Genomic DNA, 24,114 nt, shown 5'->3' on the forward strand with positions numbered 1-24,114 from the left:
GCAAAGAAAGATATTTTTGAAACTGTCTGTGCAGACTCTGACTCATGAGATCTCTTTCAATGGTTATTCCTCATTTGCCAGGTCTTTATTTCACATCAGTGCAAAAGAGTTTCTCGCATAAATGTATGTGTTCATTCTTTGTTATGGTTAATTTCTGCGCTGGTAGGACCAATGCTGTGTGTGCATCACTTTCAGGAACTGGAAATTGCAGGAGTAATCAGCCCTGGACTACTGCCAAACCCAGCTTAATTCCAAGGGAGTACTGAAAGAGGCGTAATCATAACGTCTCATTTTAGCAGAAGAACCAGAGGCAAATCAGGATATAACTTGGCTGGTTTATTTCATGTGAAAATTGTTTTCTTTCCTGGCTACTGTTGTAAGAATTATGAAGTTAAAGATCAAAGCATTGAGAATTACAGCATTTGAATACTGGATCGAGAGTAGTATTTATTTGATTGGAGAGATTGTTCTGTGATTATAAATAAGAAAATTCCTAATTTGGGGTTATCTTATGTGCTAAGAAGAGAGCAGACCCCTCTCTTTATTTCCTTTTCCTTCGAAATGTCAGTTTTACTCTATCATGAATATTCTGTTTATCGAGGAAACAGCTGTATCTGGCCTAGCTCCATGTGTTGGACACTTCTTCTTTCCACTTTGGTGTCTTCTTCTGAGGGTTGGCTAAAGAAAGAACGGATCACAGGTATTGGCACAGGTTTGTTGAGTTAATAATGGGTAGTTATCTCTTGCAGGAAAAAGTTCTCTGTTCAGAGCAGAGCTGTTCTGAAGAGCAACAGAAGTCCAAAGATGTGTCAGTTCTTTGTCTTGCAGGATCACTTGTTCTGTGGAGCTTATGATTAAAAAAAAAGGAAGAAAATACTATTTTCATCCATCTGAAGAAGTGAGCTTTAAATTAGCGTTTAGGGAGCAAAGTATGAAGTAGAAACTGGCCGTGTTTGGGAGCAGGACGTGTCGGACAGTATTTCTTCCTTTCCCCTCCCAGCACGTGGGTAAAATCTGGCTTTAGTGCCTGGTGTTGCCAGCGCTCTGAGGCAATAGGTTGGGTGCTTCGATCTGTCTTCGGTGGCTTTATGTAAATCAGTGTGAAACAGGGACGTGTGATATAATGGGCTTGTGACAGACCTGACAAATGTCGCTCCAGGACATTCAGTCAGTCTTACGTTATTTTCCCAATCTGTCATATGTTTTAAAGCTCTCGGTTTGTAATCCTAGTTGGTTCTTCATTCATGCTCTCTGTCGGTAACACCAAGTTGTTCCAAGTAAAATGTTAATGCCAGAAAATGCAAATGTGTCTGTGTGATCTCATTTGAGTTGCTTGTGTCTAAAAGCATCTCAGCCATAAAACACAATGGTACATATGTATGGTTCTCAGAGAATTTGTGTAATTTTGGCTGGTGTTTAAAAACCCAAAAGTTTAATAGCAGCTGTTACGTGCATGAAGGGTGAAAGAGGATGGAAGTAGAGAAAATTATCCCTCTTTTTTTTTAACTAACCTCTACTGTTTTTTAAAAATAAGCTTATAGTTACTGAGAGTAAACATTTTGAAAATGAAGGGAATGGATTTTTCCCAGGACCTCCAAGGTCCCAATGCTCAGCGCTTCAGTGTTACCAGATTGCCTTGAGTCTTTCTGGAGTGTGGTGAAGATGATAGAGATCTTCAAAAGAAAAGCTCAATCTCATCATTCTTGTGCTTGCTAATAATGATGTACTGGAAAGAATAATCTTTATGGTTTGTTGTCGCTTCCTTCTTCAACACACGCCACCTCCTCCAAGCTGCGTGGGCTATAAATTGCTTTTTTGTGTTGCCTGTGGTCCCCCCAGCCAACACCTCCTCCAGGAGCTGGGGGGCGGCTCGGCTCCTCTTACCTCTCCCTCTTTCGCTCGTAGTTGGTACCTTTTTTCTCTCAGTTTGCTGACCAGGTTCTCGTACCTCATTAAATTCTGTGCAGTTCTTCTCAGCTGGTAGAAGCCGGAGTCTTTAAATAGTTTAGGCCTAAGGAGCAATTTGTAGACTTGAAAGAATGTTTCTTTTTTCCAACTAATCATTTGGCCTATTAAAAAGTATGGGTTGAACCAGGGAAAGATGCACAGTTGTCTTCTGAAATGAGTAACTTCCTCCAGAAGCAAAATGCAGTAACATCATTTGAGATAACAAAATAATCTCCTAGAATTTGGAGTGTCTTATTCCTTACATTTAGACTTCTCAGTTTGTTTTATTGTATTGGAGTTCACAATATCTACAGAAGTAGTGATGTTATTTCTTTTTCAGGCTTGTTTTGGTTTTAGCATAGAGAATCACTTAGCTGAGTGTTAATTGTGGCATTTTGGTTCTAAAACCGCACCTCAAAGTTCAAATATATATAACATCAAGTTAAAACGTTGCCCAAAACTGAGGAATTTGTACTGATCAATTTGTCTGCAACATAAAGTTTTATTAAGAGTTACTGAGCCTTCAGATGAGCAGTATATTTGCATCTAAACTTCTTTCCTGTCGCTGCCGCAATGGTATTATCTGGGTTGTGCAGGTTTTCTCCTTACAGCCAGGCTCTTCATGATAACACAACACTTCTTATAAACAATGTCTCCTAAACGCGATACACGAAGTTGCTTTTCTGCTGCTCCCATTCCTGTTTCTGAGCTTTTTAGACTATATTGTCTAGTCAGAAACAATGTGAGTAGTTGCAAGTAATACAGGATGTACACGAAATCATGAAGCTACAGAGGGAATTTGTGGGAACCAAAACATGTGCCTGAGCCAAGCAGGAGGAGATGGCGTGTGGTTTGTAAGAAATACAAGACGATTTCCCCTCGCCTGGCTGTGAGAAGTGTGTGCCTTGGTCGTGGCTGAAGGCTTGTACCTGGAATGGGCTGAAAAATGTAAGGACTGGGCCGACCTCTGGGCATACACGTCTATAGCTGTATGTAAAGGGTAAGAATTACCACCAGCGGGTTGTTAGGCTGTGGGAACACCTGGGAGGTGAAAAGCAGGAAACTCCTGTTCCTTGTTACTCACAAACTGAGCGTTTTGCTTTGGCTAGTAATGGTGTGTTGTAGTAGTTGGAATAGCTGGTGGGGCCTTGTGTTGCTTACTACCCTCAGCATTCAAACAGACCACTGCCAGCAGCAGAGTGATGGAACTAGAGATGGTGACGGCTGGCAGCGCGGTTGGGGGTGTAAGCAACTGGTTAGAAAAGATGCAAGCCTTGTAGGGCTGCTTCAGGAGCTGAGTATCAGTGTTGGTGAATTATCCTTAACGTCAAGATTTTGATAGTCTTAAGGCAGCGTTCTTTAGGTTTACAAAATTAAGTACACAAGAAAACACGCAATCTCTTTTTTTCCCAATAATATTTAAGGAATCCCATTCCATTGACTATGGTTGTTCCTTTGTGTGTGCTGCTCAAGTGAAATAGAGGTGTTGGTAGTTCCCACCAGCAGGTCCTGCGAGGGGGTTTGGGCGGCGCGGGTGGTGTTTGTGGTTTTTTTTCCTTTTTTTTTTTTCTTTTTTTAAAGAAAAAGCTTAGGACAGGTGGAAAACAATGTAATTGCTGTCAGATGAGATCTTCGTGAGCAAAGTTGATGCAGCACTGAAAGCCATTTGTTCAGGATAATGAATGCAAAAGGGGCCAACATTTAATTAGCTACACACAATGTATTATTTCAGTAACTAACTTCGGTGTGTAACTCAGTACAACTGCCAAACAAAAGGTGTGACAGTGCTGGATTCCGGAGCACATTAATGTAGAAGACACAAAACCCACCGTGGTCTGTCCTACATTGTAGATTGTGTTTGAACTTTACATTAGCACACCCCCATTTGTCAAAGGCTGTCTAGTGTCTGGCACTATGCTCATTAATTTATTTATGCTTTTTATTTTGAATGTCTTCCAAAGAAAGAGCTTTAAAAAAAACCCAAAAAGGTCCTTTTATTAAGCCCAGGAAAAGAGCAGTAGAGCTGATGTTTCCCTTGTATGCTTGGGGAGATGAAATGTAGTCCCCAGCAGGATTCTTTGTGTTTGCATAGGTGCTTCTAACAGTTTTGTGCAGCCCGAGATAAGAATAATCTTAATGCAGTGTGGAGTTACTAAAACCAGTCAGTCAGTTCCTCCCTCTAGAACAGCTTATTTGCCCAGGAAAGCAGTAAAACGGTGTCATTTTATAGAGAATCGTTGTTCTGAGTTCATAGCCGTATTCCCAGTTTTATGTTGACCAAGTTTGATTGGTAAATTCAAAAACACGATTGCAAATAAAATCTGTTAATCGTGTAGCCAAGGGCGAGAGGAATGCTGACACGTTGTGATCGTTGTGCTGCAGGACCAGCTGAAGCAGTGCTTCTCCAGACAGCCCCCGGCAGCGAAGGACACAGACACGCTCGTGCCCGAGCCCGGCAGCCAGTACGGCACGTGGGACGAGCAGCGGCACAGCGGGGACAGGTAAGGGGGAGCGGGTCCCTCCGCGGGCGGGCGGGCTTGGCCTCAGCTGAGGAACGAGAAGAACCGTTGGTTTGGGTGTGCGTGTGTGTGTGTGTGTCCATGTGGGGTTGTTTGGAAGTTGTTTCGGTGACTATGCAGCTTCTTTAGTCTATAGGTGAAGAAATATTTCTTTAACACCTGCAAACTGCAATAAATTTGAAATGTAAACTCTATCCTCCAGTGGGAATCACCACTTCTACGAGCGATGACAAAACCAGCTTGGACTGCAATAGATTTAGCAAGTCTGCTAGTGAGTGAAGCGCAAGTTAGATGTTTCTTAGTGCTAAAGTGGTAGAAGGAAGATATGGGAAAAAGTTTTTCTCAATAAATACACCAAATGGCTTTGACTAGATTAACATAGGTAGTGAAACTTTTTTTTACGCTTTGTATTTATGTTTGTAATTATAATTAGAAATGTATATTTTCACATTTAGAAAGTGGTTCCCTTCTTGTGTGCTGTGTGCCTCTGACACTAGAGCTAGGGTTCTGGGGAGATTTTGCTAAAATTGTCTGATTTCCTCCCTCTGAGGTAGATACCGAAGTGTCTGATCATGGTTAGATGGGGTACGCTGACACTTTGGGGGGTTGTTTTATTTTTTTTGTGACTTTGGTCTCTCCCATACCAATCAGCTTTGCCTTAAAAGCTGCGTGTGGTGCACCCCAACCGTGTCCTCACGGACCTCGGGGTGCAGCGTCCCCAGCTCGCCAGCTCTGACACGTTTTACTGGGGTGGAGGATGAAATGGAGCATCGGTTGAATGAAAGATGGTGTTACTGATGCTTTTCTGGCATTGAAACAGTTTAATGACAAACCTGGAGCATTGAAGTGTCGGGTTTTTTATCATTTACACCTGTTGTGTAAGTTATAGCTTGATCTACACCGAGCTCATATCCCGTCTGCTCAGTGTAGTATGAAAAGAGCATTTTAGATGGTTTTTTTTTTTTAATGCTATACTTGTTGAGATCTTATAGCAGACATCAGTGTCAGTAATGTTTGGTGTGTTCTACACTCGAGAACTGTGTGTTATAAATATTTTATTGCTTAGGAAATCAGGGTAGCTTTCAGCTTGAAGTTCAGTGAGCTAAATGACGTGCCAACGGTGGCATCCAAGTCTTCTGTAAAATTAACTTTGAATTCAGTATGTTACAGATGTTTTCTGAAATCAGTTTCTTAACAAAGGTGCTTGTCTCAGCTCCAAAACAGACAGCATGTGAATGTTATTTATGGATGATTCTTGCTGATTAGAAAAGCTCCACTGAAAAATTCTGGTTTGTTGAAGTATTGAGCTCAAACCCCTTGTCCTGGAATTTTGTTCCTGCTGTAAGAAACGTTTAGTTTTTTTCTTTTCTTACAGTGTAATGATGACAGTATAGTGGCTTTTCAGCATTTTGCCACCCCCTTTCTCTGCTGTAGCTCGACTTATGGTTCATTACAGGGGAATTACTGGTGCATTAATTCAAGCACTTGGAGAGGAATGAGAGTAACGTACTTTTAAATATTAAATTTATAATGGAAATCTTCCTGGAATATACTGAAACTGCATTTTGTTTGCAGTTTATTTTTTATGAAGTAGCAGGCTTTCTGCCAGGACAAGTGCAGACGTTCTCCTCCTCTTGCCATGGATGATGGTGAGCATCTCTCTGTGTCTGGCCGCTGCCGAGGTGGCCGTCTCCTCCTCCGCTCAGCCCAGAGGCAGGAACTTACAGCAGACTTTGATAACTCAGCTTTCCTGTTTTGCCTGGCTCACTTCCCTTGGACCTTACGTCTTGCCAGCCACACACCCGGGGTGTTGGTTCCTCACGCTCCCCGGTAGCCCTCGGGCCAGCGTGGGGCCGGCAGCTGAGCCCATGGCTGGGAGAGCACCGGGGTAACACAGCAGCAGCGGGGACAGAACAACGTCACCATCCTGCTGCTGCCGTGTTGGAGGAGCTGCCACTTTCTGGCCTTGTCCAGTATTTGAGACGTGGAGTGATTATTTTAGCACCTTGAGGAGTGTTTCATTAATGCATCTGTGAATGAACTAATTTTCTCTGAGAGAGGAAGAGAATTTTAGAATAAAAAACCATGACTACATGGCAACAGGATAAACGTGGTCCTTTGACTAGATAAGTGTCTGAAAAGGTGGAGGAAGGATTGTTTTAAACTAGAATTTACGCTGGAATAAGCATAAGGGACTGCTCTTGTCTGGTTGCAATGGGCTGTGGCAAATAACTTCTTAGAATGGAAGGACATGGTTTAATTTGGAGGCGTTAATTGGATTTTTCTTAGCTTATCTAAAAGATTTTTATTTTTTTTTCAAATGCTTTAGTGAGCTTTTCCAAGTTGACATCATAGAAAGTTCTTACTTTTAGATCAGAGCAGTCTTCATAAGGAAAAATGATTCCCTCTTACAGAAAAGGAACTGTGTTTGTAGGTGATGGATCTCTACAGCTCTGACTTCGTAAGGTTTTAGCTATTTGTTTCTTCCAATCCTGAAAGATTTGTGAATTAGAAACCACCAATCACTGTAAATTCATCTGTATTTCTGCCATTGCTTACTCTCAAATATTTCAGTTTGAAAAATGGTGCTGAGTTGTATTAGCTGAAGCCCTGGGATGTAGAGGGGAAGAGGCTTCCTGGAGATACACAATTCAGACAGGATCCTTTTAACATACTCTTTAATTTCCATGGAAGGTGCTAAGTGTGCAGATTCTTTCGTCTGCATTCTTCCATATTCTAGTGGATCTAAAGCTTAACGCTGCAGATACCAAATATCATTCCAAGCAAAAATACGAGACAAAAACTTCCCCCTGGAGCTCATTAGTGCCATTTCTTAATTATCCTGGGGCCCACTGCTGAAGGAGGGAAGAGGCATTCGCTCTGCTCGTGTGCTGGAAACCCTCTGTGCAGTGTTCACTCGGCCAGACTGGAAATTATATCATGTGCTTGACAGAAAGGTGTTATTCAGCAGTAGCCTCCTGAGTGTTTTCCTCCCACGATGGCTATTGCTGTGGACTGTACCAAATACTGAGGTCTAGTGTTTAAAAAATATCCGTATATTCATACATACGTGTTCAGATTTTTATGGTTTTAGAAGAGTTTTCCTAGATATTTGCTCAAGAAGAGGTGCTTCAGTAACAAAAGGCTCTTGTTAAGCAGAGCTAAAAAAACCTGAACTCCTTAAATACTTGAGTTTGTTTTTTAAACTGGAAACTCCTAAAATTAGAAGCAAGACAGCCCTGTTTTTATTGACAGTAGACTCTGTTTCCTCCAATCTCCTGCTGTTTAAAGGCATGCTCCAACGTAGCATCTAAAAATCACATCCCAAAATGTTTAAGTCCTGTTGTTCGGGTGCGTACCTTTGAAGGGGCCGTAGTGCTGGGGAAAAGAAACCCCAAGCAATAAGTTACAATCAAATTCTGACAATTTATCTGCACACTTGCATTATTCAATCCACTGTCAGTCCAAGTGGGTAAAAGCAGTGATAATGAGTGTGATCCACACCCTTGCTGCTGGTACCTGCTGCCTCCAAAGATGCCTTTGTTACTCGTAGCCATAGTTTCAGTCCAACATTTATTTATCACCGCTGAGTATGTGTGATCCAAACAATACTTGGATGTATTTGTTTACCCTGAATTCTCAGAGAATTAATTTTAATTTGCAGCTTTGTGCCTGAATCTCCTTCCTCGGAAAATGATGGCATTTCCACGAGAAAGCAACCCCCAAACAGCCACCCGTCTTCGCTGTCCTCCCAAACGGAACCCGCCTCCCTGGTTGATCACCATGACTTCGCAAAAGACCAAAGGAGCACGAGTTTGGACCGTTCCAGCACTGACATGGACTCTACTGATGGGACCGATTTACCTCTTCCAGGAGACACCTACGCTCATGAAAAGACCACGGATTTCTCTTTCATTGATGTAAGTTGCCATAATGGGAAACAGAGGTTCCCCTTCCCTGTTAACTGTATTGTTACCCACGTTAATCACCACAAAGCGGTATCTTCTGGAAACTTTGCACTCCATCTTCCTCTGCCTTTTCTGTATTGCACTGAATTTTCCCAGCTGACTTCCTGCCTGAAAAGTTTAAGGTCAAAGCTACAAAGTTCTTCTAGTTCCTGTAGTGCTTAGGTTCTGAGAGATTCCAAAACACTGTTGGCCTCGATAAAGTCTGCCAGTGTCTTAATAAAGTTGCTGTTTCTCTTTCTCTTAACTCTACCAGAGGAGTTAAAGGGCTCTATGAACATTGGAAACGTAATCAAATAACACAAGCAGCTAGTGACTGCTGTGCTATGAGCTGTGCAGATTTCAGGCTGTAAAGACATTTACTAATATTTATCTTATTTACAATTGATTTCTTTCTATAGTAGCTTACAACTGTACTTTAAAGGATTTTTTCTGTACTTAAGAATCTTGCAGCTGGTATAGGAACAGTAATTTCTGGCCATACACAGATGAGGTTGAGCATTCTTTGAAAGCACTGACACAACTAGTTTTTCAGTGTAGCATCTAGGAAGTACTGCTTTTTCCTGTTTATTCCTGACCTGAAATCTTTTGAAGAGAAATAAAAACACATCTTCTGAAAAAGAGGCTCATTGATGTTTGCTGATCACAGGCAAGTGTTGAGCAACAAATTGTTTTAAATAAATAAATAAATTACAGCTGCTGCTTTTGCTTTGTAAACGTTATTGCCTTGTGGTCCTGCACAGGGATGGATGTGTTTGAAATGACTGATCACAGAAATTCTCTGAATGCTGTGGCACTTAACTTGCAGACTCCTTGTTGCTGGTGAGCGGCTTGAAATTTCTGTGGATGGCAACCCGCCAGGACAATGCAATTACAGCACCTCCTGCAAGAGAACGTTGTGCAGTTGCTCTTTTTAGATCCCAGTCGTCTTATTGGCCTTCAGCTCTTACTAGCTAGCAACACTTGTGTTCTTAAAACACTCTAGGAACCCAAATCCTATTTATTACAGTTATTTTTATTAATTTAGTGAAAATAATTCATGCAGATCGGACATCCACAGCCAAGAGAGATCAAAGAACCAGCGTTGCACCCAGTTAGCCACAATGTAACATATCCCCATCATAAATTCTCTTTAATGTAGTTTTTAAGTAACTACAAGAATAATAATCAGGCAAATATATATAGTTTAATTAAACTGAATGGGTTAATGCTTTAAAGTAGGTTGGGAAATCATTATGGAGGAGGTGACTTATTTTCAGGCTGGCTGAAAGTAAAGGCTTTGTTTCTTTTTATAGCAAACCACTATTCTGGACTCCAGTGCGCTGAAAACCCGTGTACAGCTCAGCAAGAAGAGGCGCCGCCGGGCTCCCATTTCCCACTCTCTCAGAAGAAGCAGAGGGACAGAGTTTGAAAACAGATTTTCTTTGACGGAAGAACCAGATAATACCTGGATGTTTAAAGATTCCACAGGTATCCCTCAACCATCTGAAATAATTAGCTGTAATCAACTTTGGTTGTGAGGGCAGGAATTTCTGAAGGGTGTCACATACCTGAAGTTGCATCAAGGTTTAGCAGCAGTTTCCTTCTCCCACCTCTGGGTCATGCTCTGAATCAAGTCTTCCCCTCCATTCCCTGGAGCCTTCGGGGTGAGGGCAGCCGCAGTAGCCAGACCTACAGAAGACCAGGGCGAAGGAGAGCTTTGATGCATCTCCTTTAGCTGCTGGCTGCTGACTTCAGAGGATTCTGTTTGCTTAGAAAATACTGAGTTTAGAAACTGCTGCAGTTGGAGGCCTTCTCTAGCACATTCTTTATATCTAAGTCCATGTGTTATTGATAAGAGCAACTGTAATTGTTCATATTGTGTAGGTATTCATAAATATTCTTTCTTTCTAGCACCTGTAAGCACTACAGCACTGAGGAGGCCTGGTTAAGGATAAATCAACTCCTTCAAATCCATTCTATTAAAAATGTCCCCCTCCTGTTCCTTGGGATGCCATAAGGGAATGCATCAGGCATTGAAAACCCTTGTTGTGGAAGTGAATGAACGGTTTAATGCACACACTTGTTATAGGTCCATGATTTAGTACCTGCAGCTCTTTGGTGCTATGGTGATACACGCTGCAGATACCCTTTTGATACTCTCTGAGCGGAGGAGTTATTGGTGTTGCAGCTGGGAGAGGCTGGTGATGTGTTTGTAACTGAGGGGACCTATTAAAAACGTCAGTGTTGTGAGCTGCCATTGCTGCTTTCCCTTAAAGCCTGTGAGTATAGGGGAGAATGATCAAACTGATCTCTTCCATAGCCTCCTAATCAATGGGAAGACTGTTACCAGTGTGGTGGTTGCTTTGGTGCAGCTCTAACAAACCTAAAATAGTTTGAAGACTTACCTTGATAAGGAATGCTGTGCTGGAAGTGGGAGTGTAATTATTGACTAAGGACCCAGTGGACGTAAAGGCGACCATGCCATGGCATCCTTCCTTGCAGGATGCAGGGGAGGGACCAGATAACTTTGAGATGTCTCTTCCCATCTAAATTCATCTCAGTTGATCACAGAATGTGAGATGTTTGGAAGCAGCAACATTCATTAAATTAGGAGTACCTTCTGCTCCCTCATCTCTTGTCAGCGAGAAATCTTCCTCTTGCTGAGCACTTCATATGCTGCTTTGATCTCTGTGGAAGCGTTGAACCCAGTCGTGTGGTGTGTGATTACTGCTAATACATTGTTGAATGGAAGGAGAGATCTAGAACAAGGTAGAGATGAAAAGCCTGTCAACTAATGTTTTTTCCCCCCTCTGCATTTTTTTTTAAACAATTATTTAGAAGAGAAGAAAACTATGCAACAGGAAGATTCTGATGAGGAAGACAAGGCACAGCACACTGCGAGATCGCCTTCTGTACAAGCTCAGAGGCTCCCCGTGTTTCCCGGCATGGACCACTCTGTTCTCAAGGTGAACAAGGGCAGGACACGTCTAGGAGTGGTGCTAGGAGCTCTGCTGGAGATGACCACTGTGTCTGGGGGATCTGGGTGTGATGTGTAGGAAGCCCTTGCAGTTATCTTTCTGAGTTTTAAATCTTGGCTAGAAATATTAAGTGATTTGGAAAAAAATTAGCTTTGCAATGACAAATATGCTTTCAAAACTGCATAGGTTTGTAAGGAACCCCTTCCCTCATTTCAGGCGTGGATCTTTTTGGTTTTATAAATCCGAGTGATTTGGTTTGCATTCCAAAAAAGTCTGAACGCTGCCTTAAAAAGGAGCTCTTTATTTTTATTTTTTAGGCTCAACTGCGGAAAAGACAAGGGTCTGAGAGTCCTGGTGAAGTAAGTTCTGCTCAGCTGTTCAAATCCCCTAAGCCACAACCGCAGCTTGGAACTCCTGGTAGCAGAGTGCTGCCCTCCAGTGTAGAGAGGGAGGACAGGTGAGAGCCTTCCCCCAGTGCCAGCAAGATGCTAATACCCATTTGGTGGGGAAAAAAATAACACAAGGTGGGGGGAATTGTAGATTTCTTTTTTGTTTGTTTCTGTAATGAGTTTTCATAATTAAAGAATAAAGAGTGCTGTTTTATATCTTAGGTCAGAAGAAAAGTCTCCTCAGTGGCTGAAGGAGCTGAAAGCAAAGAAGAGACAGAGCCATTATGAGAATCAGGTTTGAAAAGGTACCTCCGGACAGAGCGAGGGGCTTTGCGACGTGCAAGTGTGCAGCGATCAAAGCACACGTGGAAAATGTTTCCTTCACGTGTCAGCAGAACAGCTCTGCAAGCATAAACCTTGGAGCAGCCTTACTGTGAAAGGTCCACCCGGGAATGTAAAGTAACTCTGTGCTGAGGCAGACCCCCGAGAGGGGTCTGACTGCTTGCTTGACCGTGTCGTACCATTACAGAATCACAGAATCAATGAGGTTGGAAGAGCCCTCTGGGCTCACCGAGTCCAACCATTGCCCTCACACCACCATGGCAACTAGACCAGGGCACTAAGTGCCATGTCCAGGCTTTTCTTAAACCCCTCCAGAGATGGGGACTTCACCACCTCCCTGGGCAGCCCCTTCCAATGGCTAATGACCCTTGCTGAGAAGAAATGCTTCCTAATGTCCAACCTGACCCTCCCCTGGCCAAGCTTGAGGCTGTGTCCTCTTGTCCTATCGCTGGTTGCCTGGGAGAAGAGGCCAGCTCCCACTCTGCTACAACCTCCCTTCAGGTAGTTGTAGACTGCACTAAGGTCACCTCTGAGCCTCCTCTTCTCCAGGCTAAACACCCCCAGCTCCCTCAGCCATTCCTCGTAGGTCAGACCCTGCAGACCCTTCACCAGCTTGGTTGCCCTCCTCTGGACTCGCTCCAACACCTCAACATCTTTCTTGAAGTGCTTCTGTTTTTTCTTTCCAGGTAGTGGTTCGAACTAGAAGAAGATAAAGAAGTTTAACAGAAGCCTTAACCCATCTGAACCTAAAATTCACACGTCATGTTGCTGCTGTTTGCTTCCTGCCTCAACTGCTATGTGCATGGTGCCTTCCTGTTTCGTGGAGAAAGCTGCTTAATATTCATAGTCAAATACAAAGCTGTGTCCGTTCGGATACGGGAGGACGGTCACTTCAGGCCCGCCTGGAAGGGGACCAGCGGTTCGTAGTTAGCACTTGAGAAAGCCTTGGAAGGTTGTAAAGTTGGTCCAGGAGAGCTGTGCTCCAGCCAAGCCCCCTTCCTGCTCAACAACGACGACACGGCTGCGGAGGTGTCCAGCAGCTCGGAGGGATGACGTTGGGTAGGCAGGTCAGGTGTAAGGCTGGGCTTTGTGTTTGCTTATGAAAATAACAATTTTAATCAAATTTATCTTTTTTTTTTTTTTTTGTGAAAAAATAGTCAGCTCCTATTTAGAATGAAGTTTGTGGAAGGTGAGAGTGAACGAACAAATTATGTTTACTGCCATATTGAAAAAGGAAACTTGATTATTTTTTGTAAAATGTATTTTTGATTGGCTTATATTTACATGTGATCTGCTGACCTAGCAGATGAATATAATTTTTAGATGAACAAAATGTTAACTTTTGTCACTCTTGAAATGGTATATTCTGTGTTTTGTCGGCATGTGGAATAATTGCTTCATCGGAATGTCTTTCCTAAAAAAGGATCAAGCAATAATGTCAACCAGTTCTCTTTAAAAAAAAATGTAAATACTGTTTTTATAACAAAAAAGGAAGGGAAGCGGGAGGATGTTACACTCATATCAGGGTTCCAGTTAATTGTTGAATGTCACTTTAATAGCAGTTTGGATAGTCCCACTTCTTATTTTTATTCGTTAATCTGTAAATACCAGGTTTAAGTTTTTATTTTTATGCTGATTTTGTGGGATAACCTAAATGTGATCTTCAGTTTCTCAGATGATTTTCTTCTTTTGGTAAGAGTGATGTTATAATAGCGATATAGATCTCTCATGCATAACGGGGGTGTTATGAATGCCACTAATATCTCAAATACATTGATATCTTTGAATACAGATTCTGAAATCAGCCAAGTGTCCATTTCAGACATACTTTATTCTTCCCCCAAATAAGTGCTCTTTTCAGTAAACCTTTAAAAGTGCAGCCCAGCGGGGGAGGTTGTCCCCTCACGTCAGTATTCCTCTCAGCTCGACTAAGAGAGCAGCAACGTGGAAAAGCAAAGTGAATGCGGAGCTCTCCTGCCCCGGTGCCCTCGCCTTGGGCTTCCCGTGTCCTGCTGATGGGCTTCTCTAGAGATTAAAGATAAAGCACCAGCACTTGAACTCATTTTCCTTTTTTTATTTTTTTTTTTAATAATCAGCATTTTGGGAAGCTCGATGTACGTGGGGTTACCCCAACGGCGCATCCGCTCGCCGGAGCGGCACGCCGGGGCTGCTGTCTGTCGAGCTTGTAGCTGCCAAAACCACGTGCCAATTCTCCCCGTGGAGGAGTCGCAGGCGAGGTGATTTTCGGTCCCCGTCTGCTCATAGGAAGTCGCAGCAGCGGGTCAGGAGGCACGTCCCATATGCGCGTCTCCATCTCCCAGTAGCAGCTCCCTGTACTTACGGAGATGAAACAAATACATTTCTCTGATGTAAAAATCCTTCCTTGCTGCTCTGCCCTGTCTCACATCAGAGCTGTTGCCACCGTTACAGTTTTACAGCCCCTTCTGCTGCCAGTTACGAACTGATCCCCCAGGATTTGTGCCCAGCTTCTCTGTGGCTGTAACCCTGGGCGGTGGGCGATGGGCTTCCCCGTGGATGCCGTGGCCCGGACTGTTCAAGAGCTGCTCTTAGCTGATTTTAAAACGTTGCACATATTTTCTTCTTCCCTTCTCTTTAGATGATGGTGGAAAAGGCGACTCTAAGATAAGCTTTGCATACGTGTCTTTTGGGGTGTGTTTTTCACGGCAGCGCTCGAGGGTACCATCAGGTGTAACCGCGTGCGACGCGCGCGTCGGCCAGCCCCGAGCAGCAGCTCGGAGGTGGGAGAGGGGAGCGGGGATTGCTTTCCTCACCGGTCCCCAGAGGAGGTGGGGCTGGCGTTAAACAGCACCTAGAAATCAGGTAAATTCCCCCTGAATATTTACACAGGCTTGATTTTTGCGTTCAGCAGGTTGGCAGCGTTGCGTTACCGTGGATTTACTGGTTCTTGGCCTAATAAATGAAGGCCAGAAATTGTGTAACTGCAGCGTTTGTGTCTGGGGAAACGGAGGGGATTAACACCAGGTTTCCACGAAGCCCCTTGAATGTGTATGCATTTCCACATCTGCTTGGACAATGCACTGAAACTTACTGTATTTAGTAGTTTAACCTACTACTGAGAAATGTTTAATGCTTAAATGTCTAATTAAAAAGCATCTTTAGAATGTGGTTGAATGGGAAAGTGTTTTTTCTGCTCTATCATTTCTTTATATTGTACATGGATTAAATATCTATTCTTTCTCTTCAGGTTATCACTATGTAATAAAAGATATAAAAATATGTTATTACTTCTGAAATGATAGAACATACTGTAATACACTTTATATAATTCTATTTTAATTCCAAATAATGTTTGATTTTTTTTTTTTTTTTTTTACACTTTTGTGGCCACGTACTTTTTTTGCTGTTAATACGAGATGGGAGCGAGCTCTTAGCTTCGTCAGCTAAGCTTGTTCATTCATCCCTGGAACCTTAGAGCAGGTTTCAACTCTGGTCCCAGAAGTGTGTGAGTAATAACCAACGTGGGGGAGATCCTGGCCCTCCCCGTGGAGAGCATTGCCCTCGTCCCTTCTCTTACAGCTGCTCAGCTTTTTTTCTTGCTTAAAAAGCTGCGTCAGTAGCGTGATGTTCTTTAACAGTGAAGGGACGTGGTTGGGGGAGTTTGGAAACACCTCATTTCTGGTTGCACTCTCCTCTGAGGAGGAGGAATCCTCCCTCTGTTTGAGGAGTTACTCAGCCATTCTGTTTCTTCTAATTGGAATCCCCAATTGCAGATTTCTTCCTTTTTATTTTTCTGTTTGCAAATTCACCTTTTTAAGGTCCGTGTAGCTTTAATTTGAGCCCTTTAATTTGGGTAGCTGCTCAGAGTCTTGCTGCTTTGGTTTTACTTCCTGTGGAGAAAGAGGCAACGTTCCTGTTCTTCGGCCTGTGAAGTCTGAAACCTTTTTATGAAGAGGCCCTGTAGGAATTACCCACCCCACCTTTTGGTCGCACAACAGTTTGCTTCACCCTCTTCGTTGTTTGCAAACAATTATTGGGAAACTGTTAAATGCAAAGTGCTCATTGTCCCTGTCACCTGGAGCAGCAGCATCGGTTTGTTTGTGACCTTTACTACTGGTGCAGACACACCAAGACGTGGGTATTAAACTGAGGATGTGGTTTGATGTCACGGTGTTACATGGAGAGCTGACACACCGAAACGCCTTAGTGGGGATCAGTTCTAAGACAAATATCATATAAATAGTTTTAAATACAACACTTAAGTCTGCGCCCCTGTGAAAGGCGCTTCTGTCTTACACCTTTTTCCCCTTACTATGAAAAAAATCTGGTGCTGATGCTACAGCGTTATTGCCCGTGGTGTTAGTGCACGTGGGAAGCGAGCGTGTCCTGGGCACACACGTGACGTGATCTCTGGAGCCAGAGGAACCGCGTGTGCGGAGCTCCGGGGGTCCCTGCCCAGATACGCTGTGAGCGTGTGTCAGGGTGCGTGGAGGGGGCAGGATCACCAGCGTGGACTGGGCTGGGCTGGGGAAAAACTAAAGTGGGTTGATAGGGTATTTTGGGAGATGGCCGTGTGTCCACACGTGGCGTGGTGGAAGGGGCTTGCTGATCGCTCACTGCAGATACCGAACTTGGACAGTAAACCCACACGTTCTCCTGGGATGGCTCGTTTCGCTGGGGGATGGGAGTCCCAGCGTGCTGCTGCACAGTGTGGCTCTTCACAGAAGGTGCATCCAGGTGCAGGAGCTCCTGGAGCCGCGTCTGCAGCACCTCCTGCTCTTGCCAAGCCACCCCCGTGGGTGAAACAAACTATTCCAGTAGCGGCATAGTGTTGTTGCCATAACTGTGCTCACGTGAAGAAGGTGCTGTTGGCCAGAGATTGGTCTTCACCTTCCCGAAGGACGCTTGCCCAGGCCCACGGTGTGGACACGGCGAAGCCGCCTGCAGCCCACGCCGGGTCCGAGGTGCGGAGGGCGCGTTGGGTAAGTCACCCAGCCCCTGCCTTCGGGGTGAGGGCCGGGGCTGGGGGTCTCGCTGTCCTCAGGCAGAAATGGTGTGAAGGAAAAGCAAACGGTTGTGTTCTCATCTCTGCACTCCTGAGGTGTGCATCTCCATCCTCCCGTGAATGAAAGGAGCAGAGGTGGCTTTGGGAGGACAGGGCTTTTGGGGCAGAAACCAGCCCCCCTGGAGCTTTCACGTGGATTTGGGGATACAATGTTCTGAGGCCTCTCACCTGGGACTGCAGCGTCCAGGAGCCTCTGGTCCAGCGTAGTTCTGCCCGCGCTGGTGCTGGGCGGATGGTGGGCATCCCTTCCGAGGTGGGTCAGAAAGAGCTGGTCATGGCGAGTGCCGCTCCCCTCCCGCGGCCATCCTCTTGGCACGACAGATTCTCACAAAAACACCATCTGAGATAACTTCTGATTCTTATCACCATTAAAGATGATGGTATCGAGCCTGTTTTTAAAGGAGCTATTGTATAGATAAAAGTTTTATATCGGTCCAGAGAGCCTCATAGAGTGTGTAAATATGGGTCACACAATAAATACATTGTGCTGTAGAAAATATTTTGTACTAGTTTCCTAAGTAATGAAGATATTCTGGCTGCCGTGTACTGTGCAATTGTGATTCAAGTTCAGCTTTACCAGATATTAATGTATTTTCTAACACTGTAGTGTAAGCATTTCTCAAAGGGATTTAAGGGACTGACAGCAAAAGGAAATTGAGTTTTGTCAGGAAAACAGATCGATGAGATCTAGTGCCCCTTCTGTCATGGTTTTGCAAGTGCCTTATCAACGTGCAGCCTCCGTGAGTTCGGGAAAGGAGGAGGCACGGGCACGGCAGCCGCCACCGAGCGGAGCGTAACGGGGACGCTGGCAAGGAAAAATTCTGCATTTCTGATCTGTTGAAAACAGCTGCTATTGTGTTGGGTAAAAAAGGCAAATTACCATTCCGTGCTCCCCTTTGAGCCCTCCTGTACACAAGTGGTTTTATATTTTACAGCCGAGCAGTTTCGTATTTAAAGAAAAGATGAAAATGTGAAAAGGAACCGCAATAAAAACGGGCTGAATCCAACCGCTGTCCGTGCTGGGGCCTCTGTGCTACGAAAGGTCGTTTGCCAAGTGACAACAACTGCTGTTGAGCTGCCCAGCGCTGCCGGCTGCGCGTCGTGTTGGCTTTGCATTGCCGAGAGCGCCATCCCACCCCCGGGACCACGGGGAATGCAGGGCTCCCTCGGGGGTGGCGTGTCTTGTCCTTCACCAGAAACGGCAACGATGGGCAGTGGTGAAAGGAGCCTGTTGGGGACGGACCGTTTGGCCAGCCTGGCCCAGGAGAGGAGCTCTGTGGTGATTTTGGTCACTGTTTCATGCATAGGGTTTCAAGACATGCTAAGAGCACGTAGAAAGCCCCGTGAGAGCAGCACTGAATGGAAAGTACTTCCATTTCAGCAGAAAGTATCCCCGCACTTCAAGGTGTTGAGGTGTTGGAGCGAGTCCAGAGGAGGGCGACCAAGCTGGGGAAGGGTCTGGAGGGTCTGACCTATGAGGAACGGCTGAGGGAGCTGGGGGTGTTTAGCCTGGAGAAGAGGAGGCTCAGAGGTGACCTTAGTGCAGTCTACAACTACCTGGAGGGAGGTTGTAGCGCAGTGGGAGTCGGCCTCTTCTCCCAGGCAACCAGCGCTAGGACAAGAGGACACAGCCTCAAGCTTGGCCAGGGGAGGTTCAGGTTGGACATGAGGAAGCATTTCTTCTCAGCAAGGGTCATTAGCCATTGGAAGGGGCTGCCCAGGGAGGTGGTGGAGTCACCACCTCTGGAGGGGTTTAAGAAAAGACTGGACATGGCACGCTGGAGCGTGCTTTGCCTGGAAAGACGGATCAACCCACACACGAGGCTCCTGAGGGACCCTGTTGGGCTTCTCGGGCCCAGGGCAGTGTGTGCAGGGAGGGGTGAACTGGGATGCAAAGTAGGAAAAGGGACTTGATGGGGAAAACTGTCCTGGTAAGGGCCAAGGCTGCGAGGTGAGAACGTGAATCTTGAGTTCCAGTCCTGCTCTGCCGTGGTTTCAGGGCTGACACCGGCCCCGTGTCTCATCTTGCGTTCGAGCCCGCACAAGCTGTCAATATTTTGCCCGTTCTGTTGCTGTGCGCTGTGCTCGGGTTCTCAGCTCAACCCCCCCCGGTAACTGCTGATGGGAGAGTTTTCCAGAGAACCTGGCAAGAAGCGGCGTGAACGTGCTGATGTGAATTTTGACGTTAATCTTCTGTAAATCGAGTGGCACATTTTTAAGGGACCGCCGGGAGAAATCTGAATAACGTTTCCATAGCGCGCTGCGAGCCCGCGCTATTGAGATGAAATCTCACGGATGGAATTCAGTAGACGCAGCTGCTGCCTCAGCGTCCAAATAATGTGCTGTTCTGTTCAGAAGCAACCCATAAATAGCGGGGCCGCCCGCGCCGGCCGGCAGAGCGGAACCACGCCGGGAGAGGTGGCGGTGGCGGCACTGGAAGGGGCTTGAGAAAAAAGAATCAGCACATCTGAGCTGAGGTCTCGCTACAGCGAGTGTCTGGCTGATGCTTGGCGAGAAGTGACGCTGCGGGGCTTTGGTTGAGGACGCTGGTCGAAGGCGGTTTCTTTTATTCATCTCCTATTAACCTCTTGACCACCCCGTGCGTTAGTGGGGCGGGAGCAGACGGGGCTTCCTATTTGAGCAGGAACTTGGTGAGAAGTTCCTGGAGAGCAAGGAGAGGGTCCCGCTGCTGTCCCACCAGCCAGTGGAGCGGTTGGGGTTACATTAGTGGGGCAATGGCAGCAGCTGGAGGCAGAAACCCGGCAAATTCCTGCTGGAGACGAAGGACAGGCTCTTAGACGTGAGTTTAGTGAGCGCTGGGCGAGCTGCCCGGGCTCGGAGAGGGAGCCTGTGGCACTTGGAAGGCGGCTTGGCTCGGTCGTGGGCTCGCTGGCCCCACGGTGATGCCCGGGTGAGGATGCAGGAGGGAGAGGAGGATGGATAACGGAGCGCTTCCTTCTGGCCTGGGCATCCCCAGCGTTTACAGCTGCTGCTTTCGGGGGAGCTGTATGGGATTTTGCTACCTGTCCCCACGGCAGCTTCATCTTTTCTACTCTCTGCAGCACTTTATAATTTAAAGGCTGGTACCTCGCGTAAAAGTGATGCTGTTTTAACCTCCTGCGCTTTGGGTTTTCCAGGCACAATGACTGAGCAGCAAAGTCCCCCCGAGCAGATGGCGACTGGGGAGGGTGCTGGCGAGCAAGGTCCCAGTTACAAGGTATACTGGGGGCAACTGGTTACGGATGGGCTCTGGGCGATGCCGTAGGTCACCGCGCATGTACCAGGCTGGTACCGGTGCCAAAGCTGCGGGTTGTATGGGGGAAGGAAGCGGCCTCTGGCTCTCCTGGCACGGCAGCTACGGTCGTGTCACCGCTCTGATAAATCTGTGCCCCGGGAGGGAGGGAGGGAGGCTGCGGCCGGGGGCTTTGCTGCTGCCTGGCAGGAGGAGACGCTGCTCGCTGCGCTTGTGGCTGCCGGGTGCGTTTGCCTGGTGCTCTGGTGTGCAGTCCGGGAGGTGACACACCCCGTCACGGCAGGGGTCGGCTGGAGGTTCGAGCAGTAGAATTCCTTATATGTTTTTTTTAGGTTATAATTCTTACGCTTGTAGGTCGGTGCGAGGTAAATCAGCTGTGGGTGCTGCCATGGGCGCAGCCCTTCGCGCAGCTCGGGGAGCCGGGGAAGGCTGGAGGGGGGAGTGGATCCTATGGGTGGGGTAAAGAGGTGCTGTGTGTTGCTCTGGGGTGGCAAGAAGCTCCTGAGGACACGGGTGCCACCTCCACCCCTCGATACCCCCCATCTGCAGGAGGCTCTGCCCTTGTCCTGGGCTCAGGGGTTGCAGCTGGGACCCCTTAGGGCAGGGGCTGGGGGGTGCAGCCTGGCTGCCGTGCAGACCCTCCTGGTCCCCGAACCGCGCCGGGCACCCTGGGCCCTGCTCCCCGCCGCGCTCTGGGTGCTGGCCCTGGCTCGGGCTCGTCCCGCAGCTCAGCCGAGAGCGGGATGCCCCAGGGAGGCGTTGGGCTCGCTGCACCTGGTGGGGTTTAGAGGGAAATGCTGAAAAATGAGTTTGTTCCAGGCCAGGCCAGGGGAACGAGTGGATCTGGGGGGAGCAGTGAGAAGGAAAGGACGGGCCGTGACCGGGCTGGGGGCAGGAGACCGCGGCCCACGACCCTGGAGGTCTCTCAGCACAAACCCTCTGCGTTTTCAATGCTGTGTTTGAGCCGGTCACCTTGTTTTCAGCCTGTTGCGGATGAAATATCAGCCTGTGTGTTACCGAGCAAACATCTCTGGTGAATATGCAGCTGCAGAGCAAAGCCTGGGAGCCGCGTGTCGGGGCAGAGGCACGTGGTGGGGTCCGGCTGTGCCACGGGAGAGGAGCGACATCGGCGTGGGGTGGCCGGGACAGTGGGGACGCAGCGGGGTGCTTTGCTTTGCCGAGGGGGTCCTGCACCGGGGCAGGGTGTTCCCCGGCAGCAGCAGCAGCTCCCGGCCTCTCTCCCCACCTTAGATCACAATCTATGAGCTGGAGAATTTCCAGGGGAAGAGGTGCGAGCTGACCGAGGAGCTGCCCAACATCACCGAGAGAGAGCTGGAGAAGGTGGGCTCCATCCAGGTGGAGTCCGGCCCGTAAGTCCGGGGTGCGGAGGACGGACAAGCCCCGGGGTGGGGGGCGCAGGGGGAGCATCCCCCACCTCCTCGTGCTGGGGGGCTGCCCCGGTGCGGGGGTGGCTGTGCCGTCCCCGACCCCCTGCTCCCGCAGGTGGCTGGGCTTCGAGCGGCAAGCCTTCGCCGGGGAGCGGTTTGTGCTGGAGAAGGGCGACTACCCGCGCTGGGACTCCTGGTCCAACAGCCACAACAGCGACAGCCTCATGTCCGTCCGCCCCCTCCAGATCGTGAGTAGCGGCCGCATCGGGGTGTCTGTGCCCCCCCCGGGGACACACAGCATGGCTGCGGGGATGGGGGCCACGCGGGGCAGCCCCTGACCCACGCCTCCCCCCAGGACAGCCCTGACCACAAGATCCACCTCTTCGAGAACGCGGGCTACACGGGGCGGAAGATGGAGATCGTGGACGACGACGTCCCCAGCCTCTGGGCCCACGGCTTCCAGGACCGCGTGGCCAGCGTCAGGGCCCTGAACGGAACGTAAGGACGATGGCACTGGGGGCACACAGGGACACCCTGACGAGGTCCTGTCCCGTGGCTCCGTGGTTGGTCTCCCTGGGGTGGTGTCAGGGACGCCTGGCACAGGCCCTGCAACAGGGACGGCCATGCTGTCCCCATGATGATGCTCGTGCCCATCGTGTCCCTTGTTCCCTTCTCCTGCCACCCTCCCCTGCTCCCCAGGGAGCGAGGGGGACTGAGGCAGCGTCCCTGGGCTGTGTGAGGGTCACGGCCCCCTGGTCCTCCAGCCCCTCCTGCCACCATGGCATTTCCCCCCCGGGCTCTGAGCCGCAGCCTTGTCACAGTGACACTGGGTGGGGATGGAGCAGTGGCCCGGGGCAGCGCTGCGTGGCTGGGGTGGGCACCGGCACCACCGCGGGCTCTGGGGGGGACGGGGATCCTGGGCAGGGGGCTGCTGTGCCCTGGGGCACTGCTGAGCGCTGCCCCTGTCCCCTGCAGGTGGGTGGGCTACGAGTACCCCGGGTACCGGGGCCGCCAGCACGTCTTCGAGAAGGGCGAGTACCGCCACTGGAACGAGTGGGATGCCAACCAGCCCCTCATCCAGTCCGTGCGCCGCGTGCGGGACCAGCAGTGGCACCAGCGGGGCAGCTTCGAGAACAGCTGAGGGACGCCCCGGCCCCGCGCCGCCCCCGCTGCCGCCCGCGCCGGGGCTGGCTGATGCGATGCCGCCGGCTGAGGCTGTGACCTTGGTGTTTTTTCTGTGCAAAAAAACCTCAATAAAGCTCTGAGCTGGAGGCTGCCGGGGGCCCCTGCCTGGTCCGGGGCTGGGGTCGGGGGCGTAGCGGGCTGCGGTGAGTGGAGCCGCGGTCCGGGGACGGTGGGAGGTGGGTGGGTGCCATGGCAGTGCCCCCAGCACCTCCCATGCAGAGCAGACGTGGGGAAGGAGCGAGTGTTTCCAAACTAGAGCCCCCCATGCTGCGGCACGGCCGGCACGAGGAGGCGAGCCCCACGCCGGGGCAGCCCAGCCCCACGGGTGGGCTCAGGGTTTGTACCGTGACTCTGCATCTTCTCAAAGCACGTCCCCTGAGGGCACGGGGGTGGCTGGGGGTCCTGGGGGGCACAGGCAGCCTTGGGGCAGGCGGTGGGGCTGGGGTGGCCCCAGGAGCAGTGGGGAGGGTGGAGAATGGCGGTGCCAGGCGTGGTGCACCCCAAAGGGGGACCCGCGCCGTGGGGTCAGGGCTGTGCCCTGGGGGTGTCGCTCCCTGGGATCATCTCTGACGCGTGGGGCAGATGTCCTGGGTGTGAAGGGGGGGTCAGGGTGCCCCAGGGATGCTGGCAGGGAGCTGGGCGGCTGCTCACCCGCGCAGGCAGAGCATCCCCCCAGGGGCACAGCGGCCGTGCCCGGGGACCGCCCGGGACGGGAGATGGGCTCGCGGCTGCCCGAGCGCTTCGTGCCCGTCACCAAACAGCTGCTCCTGAGCTTTCCCTTTTGGGCCCCGGTTTGCAGCTGTTAAAGGGGGGGGTGCGTGGCCCCGAGCAGCAAAAGCTGCCTCCAGGATGGTCCATGGGGCTGCCGGGGCCCTGGGTGGCTGCGGCATCGTGCTCACCAGGGCTGAGATGAGCTAAACGGGGCCCAGCAGAGCCAAGGGGAGGGAACCGCAGCCTGGCAGGAGCCGGCCAAGCACCACGTCTGCCCCTCGCTGGGGTGTGCTGGATGGCAGCCACGGGGCTGCACGTGCCTGGTGCTGGGACGTGGGGCAGCTCCGTGGGGGCTCTGGGCTGGGGACCCCGCGGCTTAGCCTGGGAAGATGGGGCGGGCAGCAGCTGGAT

The 24,114-nt window shown here is 49.0% G+C and overlaps 2 protein-coding genes across 6 annotated transcripts in view; both read left to right on the plus strand.

The window, feature by feature from the left end:
- Window positions 1-13,926, plus strand: part of KIAA1671 (KIAA1671 ortholog) — a 53,337-nt gene extending 39,411 nt beyond the window's left edge. For 4 of the 5 annotated variants that reach the window (XM_068412679.1, XM_068412683.1, XM_068412680.1 and 1 more), the window contains 7 exons: window positions 4,330-4,448; window positions 8,131-8,386; window positions 9,727-9,901; window positions 11,252-11,379; window positions 11,709-11,848; window positions 12,003-12,085; window positions 12,809-13,926. In XM_068412679.1, the coding sequence (XP_068268780.1) occupies window positions 4,330-4,448; window positions 8,131-8,386; window positions 9,727-9,901; window positions 11,252-11,379; window positions 11,709-11,848; window positions 12,003-12,081 (897 nt within the window). In that variant the 3' untranslated portion in view covers window positions 12,082-12,085; window positions 12,809-13,926. Of the gene's footprint in view, window positions 1-4,329; window positions 4,449-8,130; window positions 8,387-9,726; window positions 9,902-11,251; window positions 11,380-11,708; window positions 11,849-12,002; window positions 12,221-12,808 lie in introns of all 5 variants that reach the window. The other variant, XR_011049206.1, reaches the window with a different exon arrangement.
- Window positions 13,927-20,281: 6,355 nt separating this feature from the next.
- CRYBB3 (crystallin beta B3) lies at window positions 20,282-22,948 on the plus strand. The gene is made up of 5 exons (XM_068412390.1): window positions 20,282-20,383; window positions 21,671-21,789; window positions 21,923-22,055; window positions 22,163-22,305; window positions 22,783-22,948. The coding sequence occupies exons 1-5, from the start codon at window positions 20,309-20,311 to the stop codon at window positions 22,946-22,948; spliced, it is 636 nt and encodes a 211-aa protein (XP_068268491.1). The 5' UTR covers window positions 20,282-20,308.
- The last annotated feature ends 1,166 nt before the right edge of the window (window positions 22,949-24,114 follow it).

Source organism: Nyctibius grandis, chromosome 14 (genome assembly GCF_013368605.1).
Source record: "Nyctibius grandis isolate bNycGra1 chromosome 14, bNycGra1.pri, whole genome shotgun sequence".
NCBI lineage: Eukaryota > Metazoa > Chordata > Aves > Nyctibiiformes > Nyctibiidae > Nyctibius > Nyctibius grandis.